This window comes from Mucor velutinosus, assembly GCF_035048745.1.
Source record: "Mucor velutinosus strain NIH1002 chromosome Unknown tig00000468, whole genome shotgun sequence".
NCBI classification, from domain to species: Eukaryota; Fungi; Mucoromycota; class Mucoromycetes; order Mucorales; family Mucoraceae; genus Mucor; species Mucor velutinosus.
Window position 1 is genome coordinate 123,949 of NW_027041899.1, and position 17,935 is coordinate 141,883.

At 39.7% G+C, this 17,935-nt stretch overlaps 7 protein-coding genes across 7 annotated transcripts; 4 read left to right on the forward strand and 3 right to left on the reverse strand.

The window, feature by feature from the left end:
* Positions 1 to 2,200: 2,200 nt before the first annotated feature.
* ATC70_004054 (uncharacterized protein) lies at positions 2,201 to 3,167 on the forward strand (the record flags this gene model as incomplete). Its single annotated transcript, XM_064823406.1, has 2 exons — positions 2,201 to 2,203; positions 2,634 to 3,167. 2 exons carry the CDS (start codon positions 2,201 to 2,203, stop codon positions 3,165 to 3,167), a joined length of 537 nt encoding a protein of 178 aa, XP_064687730.1.
* Positions 3,168 to 3,569: 402 nt separating this feature from the next.
* ATC70_004055 (uncharacterized protein) lies at positions 3,570 to 4,356 on the forward strand (the record flags this gene model as incomplete). Its single annotated transcript, XM_064823407.1, has 2 exons — positions 3,570 to 4,233; positions 4,298 to 4,356. 2 exons carry the CDS (start codon positions 3,570 to 3,572, stop codon positions 4,354 to 4,356), a joined length of 723 nt encoding a protein of 240 aa, XP_064687731.1.
* Positions 4,357 to 4,539: 183 nt separating this feature from the next.
* MYO2_1 (Myosin type-2 heavy chain 1) lies at positions 4,540 to 6,291 on the forward strand (the record flags this gene model as incomplete). Its single annotated transcript, XM_064823408.1, has 6 exons — positions 4,540 to 4,606; positions 4,662 to 4,750; positions 4,807 to 4,933; positions 4,989 to 5,455; positions 5,523 to 5,622; positions 5,681 to 6,291. 6 exons carry the CDS (start codon positions 4,540 to 4,542, stop codon positions 6,289 to 6,291), a joined length of 1,461 nt encoding a protein of 486 aa, XP_064687732.1.
* Positions 6,292 to 6,583: 292 nt separating this feature from the next.
* On the forward strand, positions 6,584 to 7,015 carry ATC70_004057 (uncharacterized protein; the record flags this gene model as incomplete). The annotated part of the gene is made up of 2 exons (XM_064823409.1): positions 6,584 to 6,620; positions 6,678 to 7,015. 2 exons carry the CDS (start codon positions 6,584 to 6,586, stop codon positions 7,013 to 7,015), a joined length of 375 nt encoding a protein of 124 aa, XP_064687733.1.
* Positions 7,016 to 8,177: 1,162 nt separating this feature from the next.
* On the reverse strand, positions 8,178 to 9,367 carry ESP1 (separin protein; the record flags this gene model as incomplete). The annotated part of the gene is made up of 2 exons (XM_064823410.1): positions 8,178 to 8,743; positions 8,809 to 9,367. 2 exons carry the CDS (start codon positions 9,365 to 9,367, stop codon positions 8,178 to 8,180), a joined length of 1,125 nt encoding a protein of 374 aa, XP_064687734.1.
* A 4,485-nt stretch (positions 9,368 to 13,852) lies between these two features.
* COG6 (Golgi transport complex subunit 6) lies at positions 13,853 to 15,459 on the reverse strand (the record flags this gene model as incomplete). The annotated part of the gene is made up of 2 exons (XM_064823411.1): positions 13,853 to 15,270; positions 15,327 to 15,459. 2 exons carry the CDS (start codon positions 15,457 to 15,459, stop codon positions 13,853 to 13,855), a joined length of 1,551 nt encoding a protein of 516 aa, XP_064687735.1.
* Positions 15,460 to 15,712: 253 nt separating this feature from the next.
* ATC70_004060 (uncharacterized protein) lies at positions 15,713 to 17,502 on the reverse strand (the record flags this gene model as incomplete). The annotated part of the gene is made up of 9 exons (XM_064823412.1): positions 15,713 to 15,938; positions 16,022 to 16,066; positions 16,164 to 16,410; positions 16,468 to 16,652; positions 16,731 to 16,886; positions 16,948 to 17,028; positions 17,092 to 17,293; positions 17,350 to 17,375; positions 17,444 to 17,502. 9 exons carry the CDS (start codon positions 17,500 to 17,502, stop codon positions 15,713 to 15,715), a joined length of 1,227 nt encoding a protein of 408 aa, XP_064687736.1.
* Between the last annotated feature and the right edge of the window lie 433 nt (positions 17,503 to 17,935).

Here is a 17,935-nt window from a genome sequence, read left to right on the forward strand (position 1 = left end):
CCAGAATTCTCTCATGGATTTTCTTCAAAATCAAACAATTGTAGTCTTCACCTTAAAAGTGAAGACCTTCACTATGGTATACGAGCCTTTGGCTAATATCCCAAAATTAATATACCTGAAATGTGGGAAGAACCCTGATTGTTGATTGATATATAGTCACTAATCCTAGGTGTGTTTATGCTTCGGATGGTTCTCCACCTTTGCTTCGCTTCGGTGAGAACCAACCTGCACAGCGGCAGCTCGTGCTACTGATTGCTTTTGCGTATCTTATCACATACTACTACTTTTACGTTGACCCTCTACTTGCACATGAAAACCCTTTATATTATCCGCGGATTTGATCCTTATGTGATGCTCTACATCCATATACACGTAGTTACTACAGATACGGGCAAGCAGCATACTGGTATTTCCTCCTTTTAATCCTTAGTGTCCCTGATACAGCAAAATCAGAGTACATTTGAGCTGCGTTTTCTCGCGTTCAAGACCGTTTTAGATTGTCAGAATAGCCCCAAACGGTTGCTCTCATTTGGCAGTTACTTTCTGACACCTTTGCTCAACTTTTTGGGGACCTAAAAAAACATGGTCAAAAATCGACCAAAAAGCATGAGGTATCCCTCATGGTTTTCATCAAAAATCAAACGATCGCATTTTTTACCTTGATAACGAAGACTTTTACTATGGTATATCTTGAATCAAAATGTTCCTATCGATCCAAAGCAACCCTTGAAATCATCTTTTTGTGGGACTTTGATATGTAAAATCTCGACATTTTGGCCAGAAACCTCTTTTCATATTTTTACAAATCATTCAATAAGTGTATTCAAAACATCTGTATTACTTGGTACCATTGGATGCGCCTTGAAAAGTACTCCAGGAACGCTTAAGGAAGCATGGGGTGATCATCATACTTTACTTAGTCGAATTTGCAAAAAATAGTTCAATCGAGTCCAGAATCATCAAGATTTGGCCAATCTGGAACAGACTATGTAATGTTCAAGTAACCACAGTTATGTTTACTAGAAAGAGACTGATGTTTATTGATAATATGGTTATGCGATATTTATATGATCTTGGAGAGGTAACGTGACAACTATAGTTCTGGATTTGAATTATTTTTGGCTTGTGGGGCTGGCTAATCACATATGAGCCAGGACTGACAGATGCCAGGGCAACTCAGGGCTGTAAAAGTGTCTAGGGATTGAACGTTTATTATGTTATGATATGAAATCAAAATGGCCCTACCAACGCAATCCCTGAGACTACTTATGTGAGGCCTTCATATGGAATTTTTCGACATTTTGGCTAAAAACACCATTTCATATTGTTTGGAATTACTCTATAAATTCTTTGAAAACGTTTCTTACAACTGCCACCATTAGATTTGACTTGGAACGTACTGCAAGAAAGCTTTAGGGTACAAGGGATGAACATCACAATTTGTGTAGTCAAATCTTGCGAGTGGTGGGGGGGGGGGGCGGCAGCGGCTGGCACCACTGATCAGTCTTATGCTTGCTCCATGAGGAAACTTGATATATCGAATGCTAATGGAGATGGATGGCTTAGTGAATAGCACACGACTATATCTGGAATAATAGGCTACAAAAAAGTGTGTGTTTTTTTTTATATTGAGAGCCTTTATTATTCTTGTTAGAATACATGTTGCAAGTGGAATGCCCATTAAAAATGCAACGGGGTTCATTTCCCACTTCTACAAACACCTGCTGCCTTAAAACTAGCCACATTACAGATATGTTTCCTGATACATGGAATGAAATACCTTTCAAATGTGCAGAACCCAAGGTATGGATGCGGCTCTCTTGTAATTAACACACAATTTAATGATAAATCATAATTCAACAATGTAGAAGATGTCTGAAGGGATGCCTCAACTACCACTCTCAGCACTGTTTGACCTGTCATTCGCACAGGCCTAAAAGCAACGGCTTTATCAAATGCTTATACATCAAATACCTGATAAACGCAGTTTATTATTGGCATACAGCGATAGAGTCAGCTGCTCTGCATACTCTCAAACCAAATTATGTATGGACATTTGATACAGAAAACGACTCACAATAATGCGGTATTTCAATAAAATTTGGAGAATCGCCATGGATTTTCGGCAACAACCTCTCGAGCAAAACTACCAATTGGTTAAATCCTCCTTTTCCATCCTCGTGGGCTTCAATCAACAAAGATGGTAAAGTAATCTTGACGGATGCATGATATAAAGAGCAGAGAGACAGCGATAGAAGAGAGATACTTGGATTATATGGATGGATGGATGGATGGATGGATGGATGGATGGATTTTGTGCCAAAACGCATGATGGATATTGAATAGAAATGATAGCAACGCACACTCGAATGGATTTGGATCAAGCTGCACATGATGCATGTTCAAAGTCGGCTCTGTCAGTACACTGAATCACAGTATATACCATCTTGCTCCTGATTATTTCAATACGCCATTACAATAACCATACACCTGACAACCCACTCATCACACTCATCACACTTATAATGCAACAACTCGTCTCTTTCTCTTTCTCTCTCTGTGCTATCTCTCTCTCTCTCTCTCTCTGATTTTCATTGCCATCAGCACAGACACACTAACAGTAATGAATATAGAGTGCTGAACAAAAGACTACCGTCAACCCCATGAGAAACCTCCAAATTGAGAAGTTGGTTCTCAACATTTGTGTTGGTGAATCTGGTGATAGACTTACCCGTGCTGCCAAGGTTTTGGAACAATTGACTGGTCAAACTCCCGTCTACTCCAAGGCTCGCTACACTGTCCGTACCTTCTCTATTCGTCGTAACGAAAAGATTTCCGTTCACGTTACTGTCCGTGGTCCCAAGGCCGAGGAGATCCTTGAACGTGGCTTGAAGGTCAAGGAATACGAGCTCAAGGCCCGTAACTTTTCTCAAACTGGTAACTTTGGTTTCGGTATTGATGAACATATCGATTTGGGTATCAAGTATGATCCTTCCATTGGTATTTACGGTATGGATTACTACATTGTTATGGGTCGTCCCGGCAACCGTGTCTCCCGCAGAAAGCACTGCAAGGCCAAGGTTGGTGTCAAACATCAAATCAAGAAGGAAGAAGCCATGGAATGGTTCAAGCAACGTTTCGATGGTGTCATCTCTTACAAGGCTTAAGTTTCCTAGCGTTTCTTTCTAGCTTTATGGATTGAATAAAAGAAAACCTCTTTTTGTTTTTCATCATGATCAAAGTATAGTTTATTCGGGGTCCTTTGTATGTGTGTGTGTGTGTGTGTGTGTGTGTGTGTGTGTATGTGTGCATGTGTTAGTGATTATCCCCGAGAAAGAAAGAAAGAAAGAAAGAAAGAGAGAGAGAGAGAGAGAGAGTGTGTGTGTGTGCAATAATAGTATGCATTGATTGGTGGCATGTGTTTGTTGGGCAGAGAGAGGCTAAAATCCAATCACCTTGATCAAGATCAAGGTATGGATCAGACCATGGAGAGCATGGAGTCCATCTATAAAATAGTGTTTTAATGACTCGCGATATGATTTTACTAGTTTTTCCTTTATTCAAGATACATGATTACATTAATACAAGTACTCGAACAGCCAATTGTACGGGCGTCTTTTGCAGCGAGCTTCTCGATGCTCGGTGGTGGCTTCTTTCTCTTTCGCTTTCATCTCTACAAGGATTCCACTGCAGCACAGTCTCAATATCAGACTCGACGACGAGAAAAGCAGACCAGCTGGTTCTTGACACTGGCAAGCAGCTTGGTCTGTACCATTGTCTCGATTCCCTTTGTGATTCAGTTCTTTTGGGCTGATCTTGACATGGAATTGCTTGGGACTGACAGCCGGTTTCATACAGGGTTTGTCTGCTTTTTCATATCCTACCTGATACTTGATCTTGTCCTTGGGTCCATCTACTATCCCAAGCGGATCTCATGGATGACAGGCTGGGTGCATCATCTGTTCTATATCTTCACGCTATCTTGGTTCCTTAGGTTACAGATATCATCGCTGTTTACTGTGACATCCATATTAGAGCTACCTACACTGATTCTTGCTGCCGGCTCCATGGTGCACGAGTGGAGATCTGATTTGCTCTTTGGCTCGACGTTTTTTGTGCTTCGTCTCGTGGCTCACGCATGGATGATGGTTGCTCTAAAAAGACATCATCGGATCCATTTTATGTGGATAGTGGCACTCGTTATTTATCCGTTGCACATGTATTGGTTCTATGGTAAAGTACACATTGTGACATGGCCCTGCAGACCCACACTCACTCGCTATCACACTCACTCTAGGCATTGTGCAGATACAGATCAACAAGTTCAAGAGCCATAGAAAGGCGATTTTGACTTGAGGCAAATCTAAACATCCGAATCGCCAGATCAAAACCCTTTTTTGCAACTGGAAATGGTAATGCAACATCCATCTTTTCACCACTGAGACTGAAATAAACCCTAAATATTAATAAATTAGATGTGTTTTGTATATTTCTTTTCTCCTTCTCTTTCTACTCTATTCGTTCTATTTGTTCATCAGCATGGAGACAGCTGTAAGAAAGGCAACCAGACTTGACTACAATCCACCGAAACAGAAGCATTTGCAGAGTAAGCTATTGCATTGGGTACTACAGTCGCTGTGCAGCTAATTGGAATTGATTAGCTTTAATTAGCTTGACTTTTCAGAGTCCTGGAAATGCTGCTAGTATCATTGATTTGCTCGATAGAAGGCTGAGAGAAAACTCGTGGATTGTACGTAGGCCATCCTATGACCTGGCTCACAGCTCGTTCTAATTGTGCCATGCTAGATTATATTCAAGGTGTTGATCATTATCCACACTTTGATGCGATTGGGAGATGGCGAGAAGGTGATATCCTACGTCGAGACAAAGCCATCCGCCTTGGACACAAGCAAGTTGAGAGAGAAATCCTCGGGTAAAAATTCGATTTCGAGACATGCGAATCACCAGGTGGCTAATACATGGTGTAGGGGTGGTACACATTCAGAACATCTACCTATATACTGCTTATTTGGAGCAGAAAGTGATTGCTTACCGTCATCTACGAGTAGATTATGTAAAAAACACCATGGGAAGCAAAGAGGGACGATTGAGACATTTGTCCGTGAAAGATGGACTATTAAAGGAGACAGTGGTATTACAAAAGCAAATTGGCACACTCTTGAAGAGCAATTTTATTCTGGAGGATGTGGACAACAATATCAGCTTGTACGCCTATCGATTACTCGTGGAAGATTTACTGGTCTTGTTTCAGGTCATCAATGAATCGATCGTCAACATTTTGGAGCATTATTTTGCCATGGATAAATCAGATGCTAGAATGAGCCTCGAGATATACAAGCGATTTGCAAAGCAAACGGAGGACACCATCTCTTTTTTGGATAGAGCGAGAAGACTACAAAATGATTTGAATATTTCGATCCCTACAGTCAAGCATGTAAGTGTGCTGTGGTGAACGAAATGATGATCCTCCCCCCCCCCCTGACAAACAGCTTTCATAATAGGCTCCTTTATCGCTGGCAGCTGCTTTGCAAGAGTACCTCGATGATGCAAGCAAGAGCAGTAGTCATAGCAAAGCTCAGGGACAGATGAATAACAGTTCAAGTAAGTAGTGAACAGCCAAGGATGCCATGCTCACATGGACCAACACTCTATATAACAGCGCCACCACAACAGCAACAGGCAGCATCCAACACGATCAGCTTTAGTACGAATGCTCAACCTCAGCAGCAGCCAAAAGAATTGATTGATTTCTTTGCAAGCCTCGAAAATGAAAAGGCAAATATATTCTACAATCCAGTGATCCAACAGCAGCCACAGCCATCCTCCATGTTTGCGCCTCCTTCACTGATCGCTGCTCAACCCACTGGCCACAATCCCTTCAGAACAAACCCAATGGATAATAGTATGCAACAGCTCATGATACAGCCTCAGCAATCCACTTCATCCATCTTACCAACGTTGGGTAGTCAAGTGCAGCAGCAGCAAGCTAACCCCTTCCGAGCAAGCACAATGCCTCAAATGAGCACCTCTTCCCCTACACCTTATTTTAATCATAATAGCTTTAGCAACAACAACAACAACAACAACAACAGCGCTTTCTTTATGCAACAGCCACCTCAACCACAACACACCTTGAGTAGTAATAACAACCCATTTGCGCTGTCTAGTCAACCACCACAGCAAATTATGGTGGCATCACCTAGCACGATGAACAGCAATAACCCTTTTAGTAACAGCAATGTCAATGCTGCTTTGATGCAGCAACGCTAAACTTGAATAAAAAAAACGTGTTTCAATATCGATCTATACTGTAGAGTGTCGCGTCTGTAGCACGCTATAAGCTCTAAAATGCTCTAATATTGATAGCCTAGTGACTTGATATATTTCGAATTACGATGGACATGCTTCAATAGTAACAAAATGCTCATCTTTTCAGTATATATATACCAGCTTTCTATACACACTTGAACAGAATATGAGCACACGCAAAAAGAGAGTAGACTATTTAACAAGGGAAAAACGACGAGAAATATTAAAATGGATCAATTCACACTCTGCTTTTATGAATAGCTCGAGGAAGCTTGAGGAAGAGAAAGCAAGTAAGCTGCGAAAGTTTGCCATCATCTCGTTTGGACCAGACGCTTATTTTCTTATAGAGAAGAGAAAGAAAAGAAGAAATCGCAACAGAAATAGGCCCTGCAAAAAGAAGAGATTACAATTACTTGAGCAAAAACGTCAGAAGGAATTACAGCAGCAGCAACAACAAGAGGCACAGGAACCTCAACAAGAGACACAGGAGCCTCAACAAGAACCAAATCAGGAGATACAGCAGGTAGAGCCACAGGAACCACAACAGAATTTACCACAGCAACCACAGCAGGATGTACAACATGAAGCACCACAGGAACTGCAGCAGGAACCACCGCAAATACATCCAGAGGATCAGATACCATTAGATCTGTCGGCTTCATTATCTAACACCTGTAATGAATAAAAACGACAACTTCTAAATGTTAATGAAATGAAATGAGACATACAGTGGCATCGATATGAGCTTGTATCGCTTTCGCTTTATCATGAAGAATGATTGCCAATTTCATGTCGTACATAAACACAATCAATGACAGAAATGGGTTCAACCATGGGCATTCAACATTGCTACCAGATTTGCACGAGAAAACGACCTTGGTGCACTTGGTTGCTTGTAGGAATAATAGATTGGTCCGCGTCAAAGTAGCGCATTTTTAGGTATTCAAAATTGACTACTACGCGAACTGTGCGATGCTGCCCTTCATGCTAATGAGATTGAAATATACTTGTTCCTTTTTCTCTTGAAATGTGGTAAATCAGTAGCTTTTAGTAAATGAATCAAACCCCTTTTTGAACCGACACCTCTATCTTTACAATCTGTTGATGGATTTAAAGTAATAGACAATACATTGAAAGGCTCATATCCAATCACCGGGTTACAACGCGAGAAAACAGGCCTCAAATGCATCCAAAACCCACAGGGTTTTGCTGTCTGCCTGGATGTGAACTGTTCCAAATTTAAGACAAATGTGGAAGAGTCAGATGCATGCATATGGAAGGTTCTCACATGATAATGGAGAGTCAAGACATGAATTTTTGTTATTTCTCAGTAGATTAGAATACATGCTGGCAATAGTAAAGTGCACATTGTCAGATGATTCAAGCAGATCAAGATCAACGTAGCTGTCTAGCAGACCAAGGTTAGCACAGATCAAATCCTGTTGCATTGAATTGTGCCCTGGTATGGCTGCACGCATTTGATGAAGGCATTGAAAAAAAAAAAAAAAAAAAAACAGGCTGAGGTCTTACACGGACATGAAAAAGTACATTGAATCACTGTACTCAAAGTTTGGGAAGGAGGCATCATATATACATAGAAGATGGACTTTATTATTATTGTAAGCTTGAATTTGTCATATACTTGCTTGCTTTTTACATATATATATATATATATATAACGAAGAAATATACATAGGTGATACATAATCGGATGAAGAGTAAAATGAAATGATGTGATGTTGGTAGTACTCACTAGGGTCAACCGTGTAGAGTGGATGCGACATGGAATGAATGAATGAATGAAAATACATATAAAGGGAAGGAAATGTGAAATAAGAGCATATAGATTAAACGACAAGAGTAGTCAGCATAGAAGTAAGAAGAGAATCCGACATTGCATTGTCAGGTTGTTTTTCGTTGATACTGTGATCGATACGTTGCTGCCAAATGGCAGGTGAACTGGATCGAGAACGGTTGGAGCAAGGTGTAGCAGGCGGAGAAGGCGGTAGCAAATCAGCAGGAATAGTGGTGGCATCTTGCTTTCTGATATGATAAGATCTTCTTGATTTTTGAATGCATTGCTCCCAACGATCGACTTCAGCAGTGCGAGTAAAGTATCTACAGTTGCGAATACGTTCCTTCAATTCAGGAAGGCGAATGCGGCGCATGGGGTCAATGCAAAAAATACGCTTCAGAATACGATTCAGTTCTTTGGAGATGGGTAAAATGGAGAGCAGAAAGTCTGGGTCAGCCAAATAAGCACGGAATGTCTCATCTTTCATAGAGGCTTGCGTCCAAGGGTTTCTACCCGTGGCCAAATTGATCAGGATGACACCCAGTGCCCAAACATCATTTGGCCCTGTAGCGTAACCGACATGATCTGTACTGTTTTGAAATAAATCGCCTTGACATTCTTTAAAATGAAACTGTATGTCAGTATGATGTATAGTGTTATTAGCATGTAAATGTTCAAGCTACCTGGTGAATAATAAAATGTACTACCACAGCCAAAGTCTTGTGAGATGGTACTTGTTGTAGCGAGACCGAAATCTGCCAGTTTGACCGTTCTGCCACCATCAAACACCAAGATGTTCTCTGGCTTGAGATCCCGATGGTAGACATGGCTGTCATGGCAATAGCTGACAGCATCCAACAGTTGCAAAAAGACACGACGAATGAGAGGGTGATTGCCTGCATACAAATCTCTTTCGGTAATGGCAGAGAATAGGTCACCTTCTGGGCCATATTCCAATACAACATGTGTCCAGTCCAATTCTTGGTCGCGAATGACCCGTTTCAATTGAATGATGTTTGGATGTCCTGTAAGTCGTGCATGAAGTCCAATTTCCATTCTCTCTAGCGCCCGTTGTTTGCTGGTGTGATGAAGTGATTTAATAGCATATAATTCATTCTTGTCTTCATGGCGACCGAGGTACACTTGGCCGTAAGCGCCCTTTCCAAGCACGTCGACAATGCGCAAATTATCGATCAATGTGCCATTGGGTAAAGCTGTGTTATTGTTATTATTGGCAATCATTTGGTATTAGGCAAAAAGTGGTATGTAATTTTTTGTGTGTGTGTGGTATATAGGATATTAGGATTAGATGAATGAAATAGACGAGCAAAAAAAAAAAAAAAAAAAAAAAAAAAAAAAAAAAAAAAAAGATCATCGTAATGCGAGCCTATTTATATGTTGAAGAATCAAAAAAAAAAGAGGGGGTAAAGGCAAATTATCATCATCATAACGGAACTGGCCTCCTCTTTCTCCCCGTATTACAAATAAGCAGCAAAATAAAAAGTGGGCGTAACTTGCCATGATAATTACTTTGATGCTGTCTCCTCCGTTGGGCAAACAAAATAGGCTTCCCTTTAAAAACCCATCCCCTTTTTTCTTATAGGAGAGCAACAGCAACAGATCTCCTTTTATCTATGGAATCAATGTGATGTAAACTCACATTCAGATACAAGCTCTCTATAAAACCCAATAAACCGGGCAAAAGGAACTATTTCATATTTGCTAAATATGTATGTTTGTTAGTATCATATATGCTTTATGCTTTATGCTTTTCTAGGGTGATTAATTTATTGCACCAATAGCCGTTGAATTAGGTTGTAGGGGCGTTTTCTCATTTCCATAGTCTTATTTATGCTATAAATACATGCCATGCTGATCGACATTTCATAATTTCACCGCAAGAAACAATCAACATGCTGGTTACACACGCATACACACGATGAACATACAACTATAAGACATAATGGGAGAGAGAGAGAGAGAGAGAGAGAGAGAGTGCGAGAGAGGCGCAACAAAAAAAAACAAAAGCCTAGTATATGCAGGGTAATTTAAATGCTGGTTGAATGATTTAATCAATTTACCTTGAGTTGCATTTCAAGGTATAATACATACGCAATGGCACGCATGCTTCATTTTTGTGTCATTACCATGGAACTACAAACTTGCATGTGGGCACAGTAGATTAACAAACAAGGAACAAGGGAGTGAGTTATATAAAATGGAGGTGGGGAAATCGATTTACAAATAAAGTATCGAAATGATCGTCCATTTCATATCCTATATATAAATATTACTGTAGATGGGCTGCTAGGAGTCAAATGTGCACTTGGATGCACCACATTTATTACAACAAATAGCTAGATGGAAAAGCACCGTACAATCATGGCTCATGCTTATTGTAAATTTATCTTGGATACCGAGGTATTATGCTGTGCATAGCAGCATGAGAAGCAATGGTCCTGTTTATGATAACCTTGCAATTTTAACCGAGGACCCTATTCGATATTAAACAAAAAAAAAAAAAAAAAAAAAAAAGAATGTTGCAAATGTGCTTTGATGTTTTTTCTTCACGAGTATAAAAGGAAAAATTTCCATTTTAGACCATGTCCGTTAGACAATAATCATGTAAAAAGATTTACCTCCTTAATTACCCTTTATTTGATGTAGAAAGAGAGCGAATGAGGAGTAGTATTAAACTGCGTTGAAAAGCTTTCCATGTTGTTGATTAGGAATCGATCTTGATTTCGGATATTTTTGACACTGGAAGCTTTATGCAAAAAAGAAACATACAAATCTGCGGATTCAAACAAACAAATACAAACATATTGATCGAAATCGAAAAGAGCGAAGCAACAGCACAACACGCAAGGGGTAATTACAATAGTATGTATATATATATATATGGCGTTTGATGTGTTATAGGACCCAAGGCGTTTTATATTCTCGATATATGTATGGGCGCCTGTTCCTGTTGTATATGGTGCTTTTTTCAGCCCTCATTTGTTCTTTGTATTTCTTTCTCGTTATATTGCATGTCAATGTAGGCAAGACCTGAGCGCACATTGGGAGCCCCTGTTTCTCTGTTGCAAAACTCAAGTGGATCAGTGCAAGATGGTTGTACATTCTGTGTACGGTTTCTTCCAAAATTGCAAAATGCATAATTCATTCAAGCAATTTTGTTGTTTTCACCGATCACTTGTTTGCATGTTTGAACAATGTAAACACCTTTGCTGGTCAAAGCTTCCTTCAAAGGGCGTAAATGGTTCTCATCGCATCGAAAAATCAAGATGAATCAGCCACTTTCAATATCCATATATGGAGCAACGTAAAACTCAGATGTCAAAACTTGTCGCACTTGAATAGCTTTTGCTCAATACCCATTATTGTGAATTTCAGATCTGTTGCATTATTAGAATAAAATCAACATAGGAGTTGTGTTTGGCGTATTACGTTTTCCAAGATCATTATTCTGGAAGGAATAAGTTTGGTTTTGAGCAAATCGTGATGCATAGTGTATTCAGACTCAGTTCAGGGGGGTAAAATACTTCTTGTTTGTCTAGATCAAAAATCCATTGCAACTGTCTGATCGACTCGAATGATGCTGTTGCTCATGCTTTCTGTGTTGAGCAAGGTAAAGTAATAACAGATTATAGAGACATTATGAGTTCTGAAAATGGGACGTGGTAGGTCCACCTTCCGGATATTTAAAATTAAAAAGGCTTTACAGTCCCAAGAAAAAAATTTTTGGCAATTTTTTTACACTATAAATATCTGTTGAGAGTCTGTCTTGCGTACTTGTTCACTTTTTTCCTTGATCTCTTCAGGAAAACACTACTCCAAAGGTAAATATTCACTTTATGAATCAAGGAATAATAAAGTCATGGCGCGAGAATGATGATAAATTGTCCGAATTATATTCAACCCTGAATTACCATTATGTTGCCCAAAAAAGACATTAAGTTTTCAGCCTTGTCTGACTCTTTTGTGCCCTTGACTTATTTATTTCTTTGATGGTTAAACGCGATGCGATTGATGATATACTAATATCTCTGCTCTTTAGTTGAATATAAGTACCTTGTTGGGTAGGATATTTTTCTCTTTTGGTGGCGTGATTTCCATATGCGGGAAAGGTCATCTCGATGGTAAGTTGTTGTAGTCTGCAAAGCCTTTGACTGTCAAGTATTGTATGGCTTTGAGGATGATAAATACCGACGGGCGGACGGACCGAGCCTGTACAAGCTCACAAGGAATGTCGATTGTCGTTTATCTGAAATTCATACAATTTTGAAGGATTAGGCAATTTTTTTTTTAAATTGGCTCAGTTACTAATCATTTCTTTGTAATAGATCCATTTCCTGCTACTTTTGTGTATTTTCGTCTTGTAAATATTTTTTTAATAAACAAATTTGTTTTATATTAGCCATTTGTGTGAATTACTGCCAGATTAATTTCGTGGCTACCTTGATTGCGTGCTGTGGGGAATAAACATCATGTCCATTCAAGTAATCTGCGTTCATTTTTAAATAGAAGCCGTCATCTCTATTCACTCTGACAGGCTGTCTTTATCTACGAGTCATTTACTCACAATCAACACGTCTAATACAAGTGCAGTGTCAATTATATATATATATATATTTGAGTGAAAGACCTAATGTGTTGCTGCGTGCTTGGATAGCCAAATAGTTGTGTATCAACACGTTTATAATGTAGTTTATTGAATATACAGTTTAAGTTTATGCACTCGAAACAAGTTGAGCTTGATCAATATTTACATTTGCATTCCAGCTTGACATGATACGTTTTACTCATCTTGAGTACTCTGCTCGGTGCCGATGTTATACTGTTTGCTCATTTTGATTTGCTGTGTCCTGCTTGACTCTATCCAAATGTTGTTCCTGAAAAAAAAAAAAAAAAAAAAAGTTCATATTTAGCTTTCAGTTCACTCAAAATCATTTGCTTCCTTTTCAGTTATCAATGAAGCAGCTTTTGACACATTTTTAGTATAATCACCTATCTCTGTCTTTTGCTTTTATCTTCAGCTGTACGTTCACTCGACTGCGTTATTTTTGTAGGAGTAATTTGCAAAGAAGAAAAAGTATTTCATCATCGCTAATCTACTTGATAATGGTATAATTCACTCAATACACGTCAATTGTAACAGTGCTTTATTTGATCATGGCTAATTACAAGGCAGCATAACGACAGTGGCTCTGATCATCGCTGTGACCTCTGCCACTCTAAATCTGTATGCCACATGGATTTGATGTTTACTACATGCAGATCTGATGAGCACATCCCATACATGACTGAAACCTCCATCTCCTACTCGCATGAAATAGTCATCACCGCGCCTTTTTCTCTAACGTAACATCAAATGGTTGGATTTCTCTCTCTCTCTCTCTCTCTCACACACAATCCTTAGGATATCATCATTTTTTATTGTATCACACATTTGTATATAAAGTGTATTTCCTTTTTATGCATGAATTCAACAAAAAAGGCCAAGAAATCAGAGAAGGGAATAGAATGACAAGTGTACATTTCATAAATACGATGTGTGTGTGTGTGTGAGTAAGTGAGTGTGAGTGTGAGTGAAAAAAGGTAACAAAAAGATAGTATACAGAAAAATGAGAATTAGAGGGTGCTGAATGTTATATAATGTCTTGTTGTGTGTGTGTGTGTGTGTGTGTGTATGCATTAGAAAAAAAAATAGTAGAATGAAACGAATCAAGCAGATACGGTGGCCTTGATCAAAGAATCGCTGGGAGGAGCAGCGGTGGTTGCATCCACTTCCATCTTTGTGTCAGGTGTCTTTTCATTATGCCAACGGTGGTGGTGATGAGATTGATCATAAATATGGTATGGTCTATTCAGATCTGTTGCTGCTACTGAAGATTTTTGTTGCTGGTGCTGGTGCTGGTGCTGGTGCTGCTGTTGTTGTTGCTGAGCCAACATCTTTTGATGTAATTGTAACTTTTCCTGGAGCTCCATCAACTGTTTTTGCTGCGTTTTGTGTTGTAAAAGAGCAGCAGATGCCGTCTTGTTACTAATGGTAGGCGGTGCTGCTGATGAGGTATTAGTAGATGTAGATGTAGTAGTAGTAGATGTAGATGTAGTAGTAGTAGTAGTAGTATGGATATTTGCATGTTGGATGGCACTGGATTCTACTCTGCGTGGCTGAGCAACCGCTGTTGTTGACGGTGCTGGTATGGAGGATGATTTGTAGTAAGGCTGACTGGTAGCAGTCGACGATGGTCTGCTGCTCAAGATACCCATTCGACCTTCCACTTCGACACGTACTTCCAAATTCTTGATCTTTTCTCTCAAGTTTCTATTTCTCTTATCGAGGTATTTAATGTAATCAACTGCTTTGAACAAAACTGTGCTTTTCGAGTTGTTGATGTTCTTCAGGGTTGGAACAATTTCTGTTAGATCCTTAAATCCTGATCTGATCATACTACGGCGCTTTTGTTCTGATGCAATGTGGTTGTTGCGTTTTTCTTCTTCAGTCAATAGCTCCTTGTGAGGCTTTCCACGTCTGATGGCACCACCACCACCACCACCACCACCACTAGTGTTGCCCTGGTTGCCACCACTATGACTGGAGCCAGGACTATGCGAGGTATCATTCTCCTCTGATGATTGCTTGCTCAAAGATGCATTTTCACGTAAAACAGGTGTTTTGATAAAGGGTGCAGTGATGGCGTTACTTTGCTGAAGATAGACAGCACCAGGTCTGTCTTGATACGATTGGCCGTGCTGTTGATGATGGTGGTGGTGCATATCAGTGTCCTTGTTGTAGTATCTCTTTTGCTCATCCAGAGATTGCAAAATGGAAGACTGACGATGATATTCCTCGTCTGCTTGTTGATAAGGGTGGTTATCCAGAGACATGGGAGGAGGATGTTGCGTATCGAACATTGTATATTGAGGGTCTATTTGCATGTTTGGGTCGACGAAAAACTGATCCAAAAACTGGCTGAATGCCTTGTGGTCTTGTTCATCCAGTACAGCATGATTCATGGGAGCAGGCACAGCTTCCATGTTGTAGAAATCGCCTTCATTCATAGCAGGAGGTGGTGGTGATATATCCAAAGGGATAGGCATGGCAAACTCAGGGTCCAAGCCCAAACTAAACTGGAAGTCTGGATCCATCTGGTTAATTGCTATGCAACTTTGCTGGCTACTACTACGTTATTACCTTCAAATGCAACAGGTTCTTGCAGCGGTGCTTCTGATGATGACTGTTGTTGAGAGTTGCTGGTGTAGTCCATGAAGTTCCAGCCTTCTGCATTGCTTTGTGGATTGAAAATGTTGTTGTTCTGATAGTTCATCCTTGTGGGTATTGTTTAATCAAGAAAGAAAGAAAGAAAGAAAGAAAGAAGAAAAAAAGAGAAAATATTTTTTATGAGAGAGATTTCTATACTTGCAAGGCCACAACTCCGCGTTCACAGTTTGGTAAACTCTCACACACTCTTCATGTATAAAAAAAAAAAAAAAAAAAAAAAAAAAAAACCCCCCGCAAAAATGCTTTGTATCCAATGTAACACATTCAATCTATTGACAAAACCAATCATACGTTGCTATCTAAATTGCGCATTCTTTTTCCCAGTCTGCTGGCACTTGATCTCTGACGATTCTCTTGAATGCCTCAAATGTACACAGTGATTTATCGCCTTGTTTGTGATCTCCCTTGGCTTGACATCCAGGTAACTCGAGTGTATTTTCATTGTATTTGACTCGAACAAAATGCTGATCCGACTCCTTGTGCTTAAACAGTTCAAACAAAATAGCGGATCCAAATGGTGGCCATCTAATTAGATTCATTTTTTTTTTTTTTTTTTTTTTTTTTTTTTAGCATCAAATGTCTATATCATCGTTTAATTAGGCTTTTACCTCTCGTCGAACGCATTTAGAATAATCAAAAGTGGAGCGACCGTGCTACCAATGATAGAAATGTAAGTTTGAAGCTCAGAGAATATGTGAATAAAGGAACCTTAACAAAAAAAAAAAAAAAAAAAAAAAAAAAAAAACTTACGTATCATGACCAGAGTAAATCGCCAATTTGAGCTTCTCGTCATCATTGGCACCACCCTTCTCTCGAAGACTCATACGGTCTCGAATGACACCCATAAGTCTGCCCAGACCCAGTCTGCGCACTTCAGCCGATGCCATATGTCCATAGAACCATTCCTTGACGACCACTTGCTCCAAATCTCTCAAGATGCCATCGTCAATATCAGATGGCAACTCAAATCCATGAACCTTTGCTGCAATAAGCGTATCTATATATACATTGTTTAGAATAACTTCGGCTTGATTTCCTAATGGAGTATATTTACCTAAAATACCATTTGCAGAAGGATGACTAACAAGAGATACACTGTCCACATAATTTGAGAGCCTCTTGCCAAGACTCTTGAACTTGTCCTGCATCATTGAAGACACAGTCTTGTTGAATTCCTTTGACAAAGAGCGAAGACGATAGCAATTGGGATTGGGAAACATAAGATCATCTCTTGGATCTCTGTGAATGAGTTCATCGGGTGGGAATGGTGAGTACAAACATCATTACACAAATTATTGCACACTTGAGCTACTATACCTAATTCGAAGTTTCAGGGTAACATCTTGAGATCTTTTATCCTTGGGATAGAGTCCACCAGCGACGAGTTGTTGAACAGACTCTTGTGTACGAATATAATCACTGCTTCTTAAATAGATGGCGTCTTCATCATACACATCAGGCAAGAAATGAAGCCTGTAGAAAGATGCTGCTCAGCCCTTCAATGCCCTGTAGATCCTCTCCTACTATGACTCACTTGTTGATATACACCTCTCTAATGCGGTTGCCTAGGGTTGTCATTCTATATCTCCCCAAATTGGTCAATTGGCCATAATAACTATTATAGAAATCAATCATTCTGTCAGTTCATAAAGAGTAAGAAATCGAGAGAACACTGTACCATGCGCCAGGTTTGATTGGTACAGAACGGCTTTCGCTTTCTTGGGTTTCGACTAGACGTTCCGTATGCACAGATGTCATACCCTGAATCTTATCATCTTTGAATTTGGCAATGGTGGCGAACATGCTTGCATTGGCGTCACAAAGATTCCAGACTGGTGGAATGATGCCCTCAAGTCTTCTTCTCACAGGCGAGCGCTCGCCTATTGTTGCATTGTTAGTTTAGATTGACGTGCATTACCAAACATGATCAGATTACCATGTCTGTGGACAATTTGCAAAAGCCTATCGTGATACGACGTTGGATGAGCAAATTGAGCTTTTTTTTTTTAGGGTATATTCGCGGGTTATACCTTAATTCTAAATCAGGAGGATATTCATTGTCTGTGAATTCAGGTAGTTTTGCAGACATTGGGTCTTGAGATGTTTTCGTATGTGTAAAGTAGAAAAAATAAAGAGGAGTGCAAACACGATAGATTTCTGCAAAAATATACACTAGAGAAATACCCATGGTTGAGATCCGTCCAATGGTATCATGGCATCACACCATCAGCCTTAAAACTGGTCTGTAGTCGAGTCATGGTCTAGGAATCGCTTGCTAATGACTAATGCTCTGCCAGAGATACCATTAGAGAATGCGTAGGCTGCACCTCAAATATTCATCCACGTATACGAGTTGTGTGGATTCTTGACAAGTTGGCATCCAAACTCTATCTGCAACACGGTTAAGGTTATTATATAATGAAGATGCAACTCAAGGCAGCTTGATTAGAGACGCGTTCATGAATCGCTTTCTTGTATTTGTAAATCAAATAGCTTGTTATTGGCGTCTTGATATAAAAAGG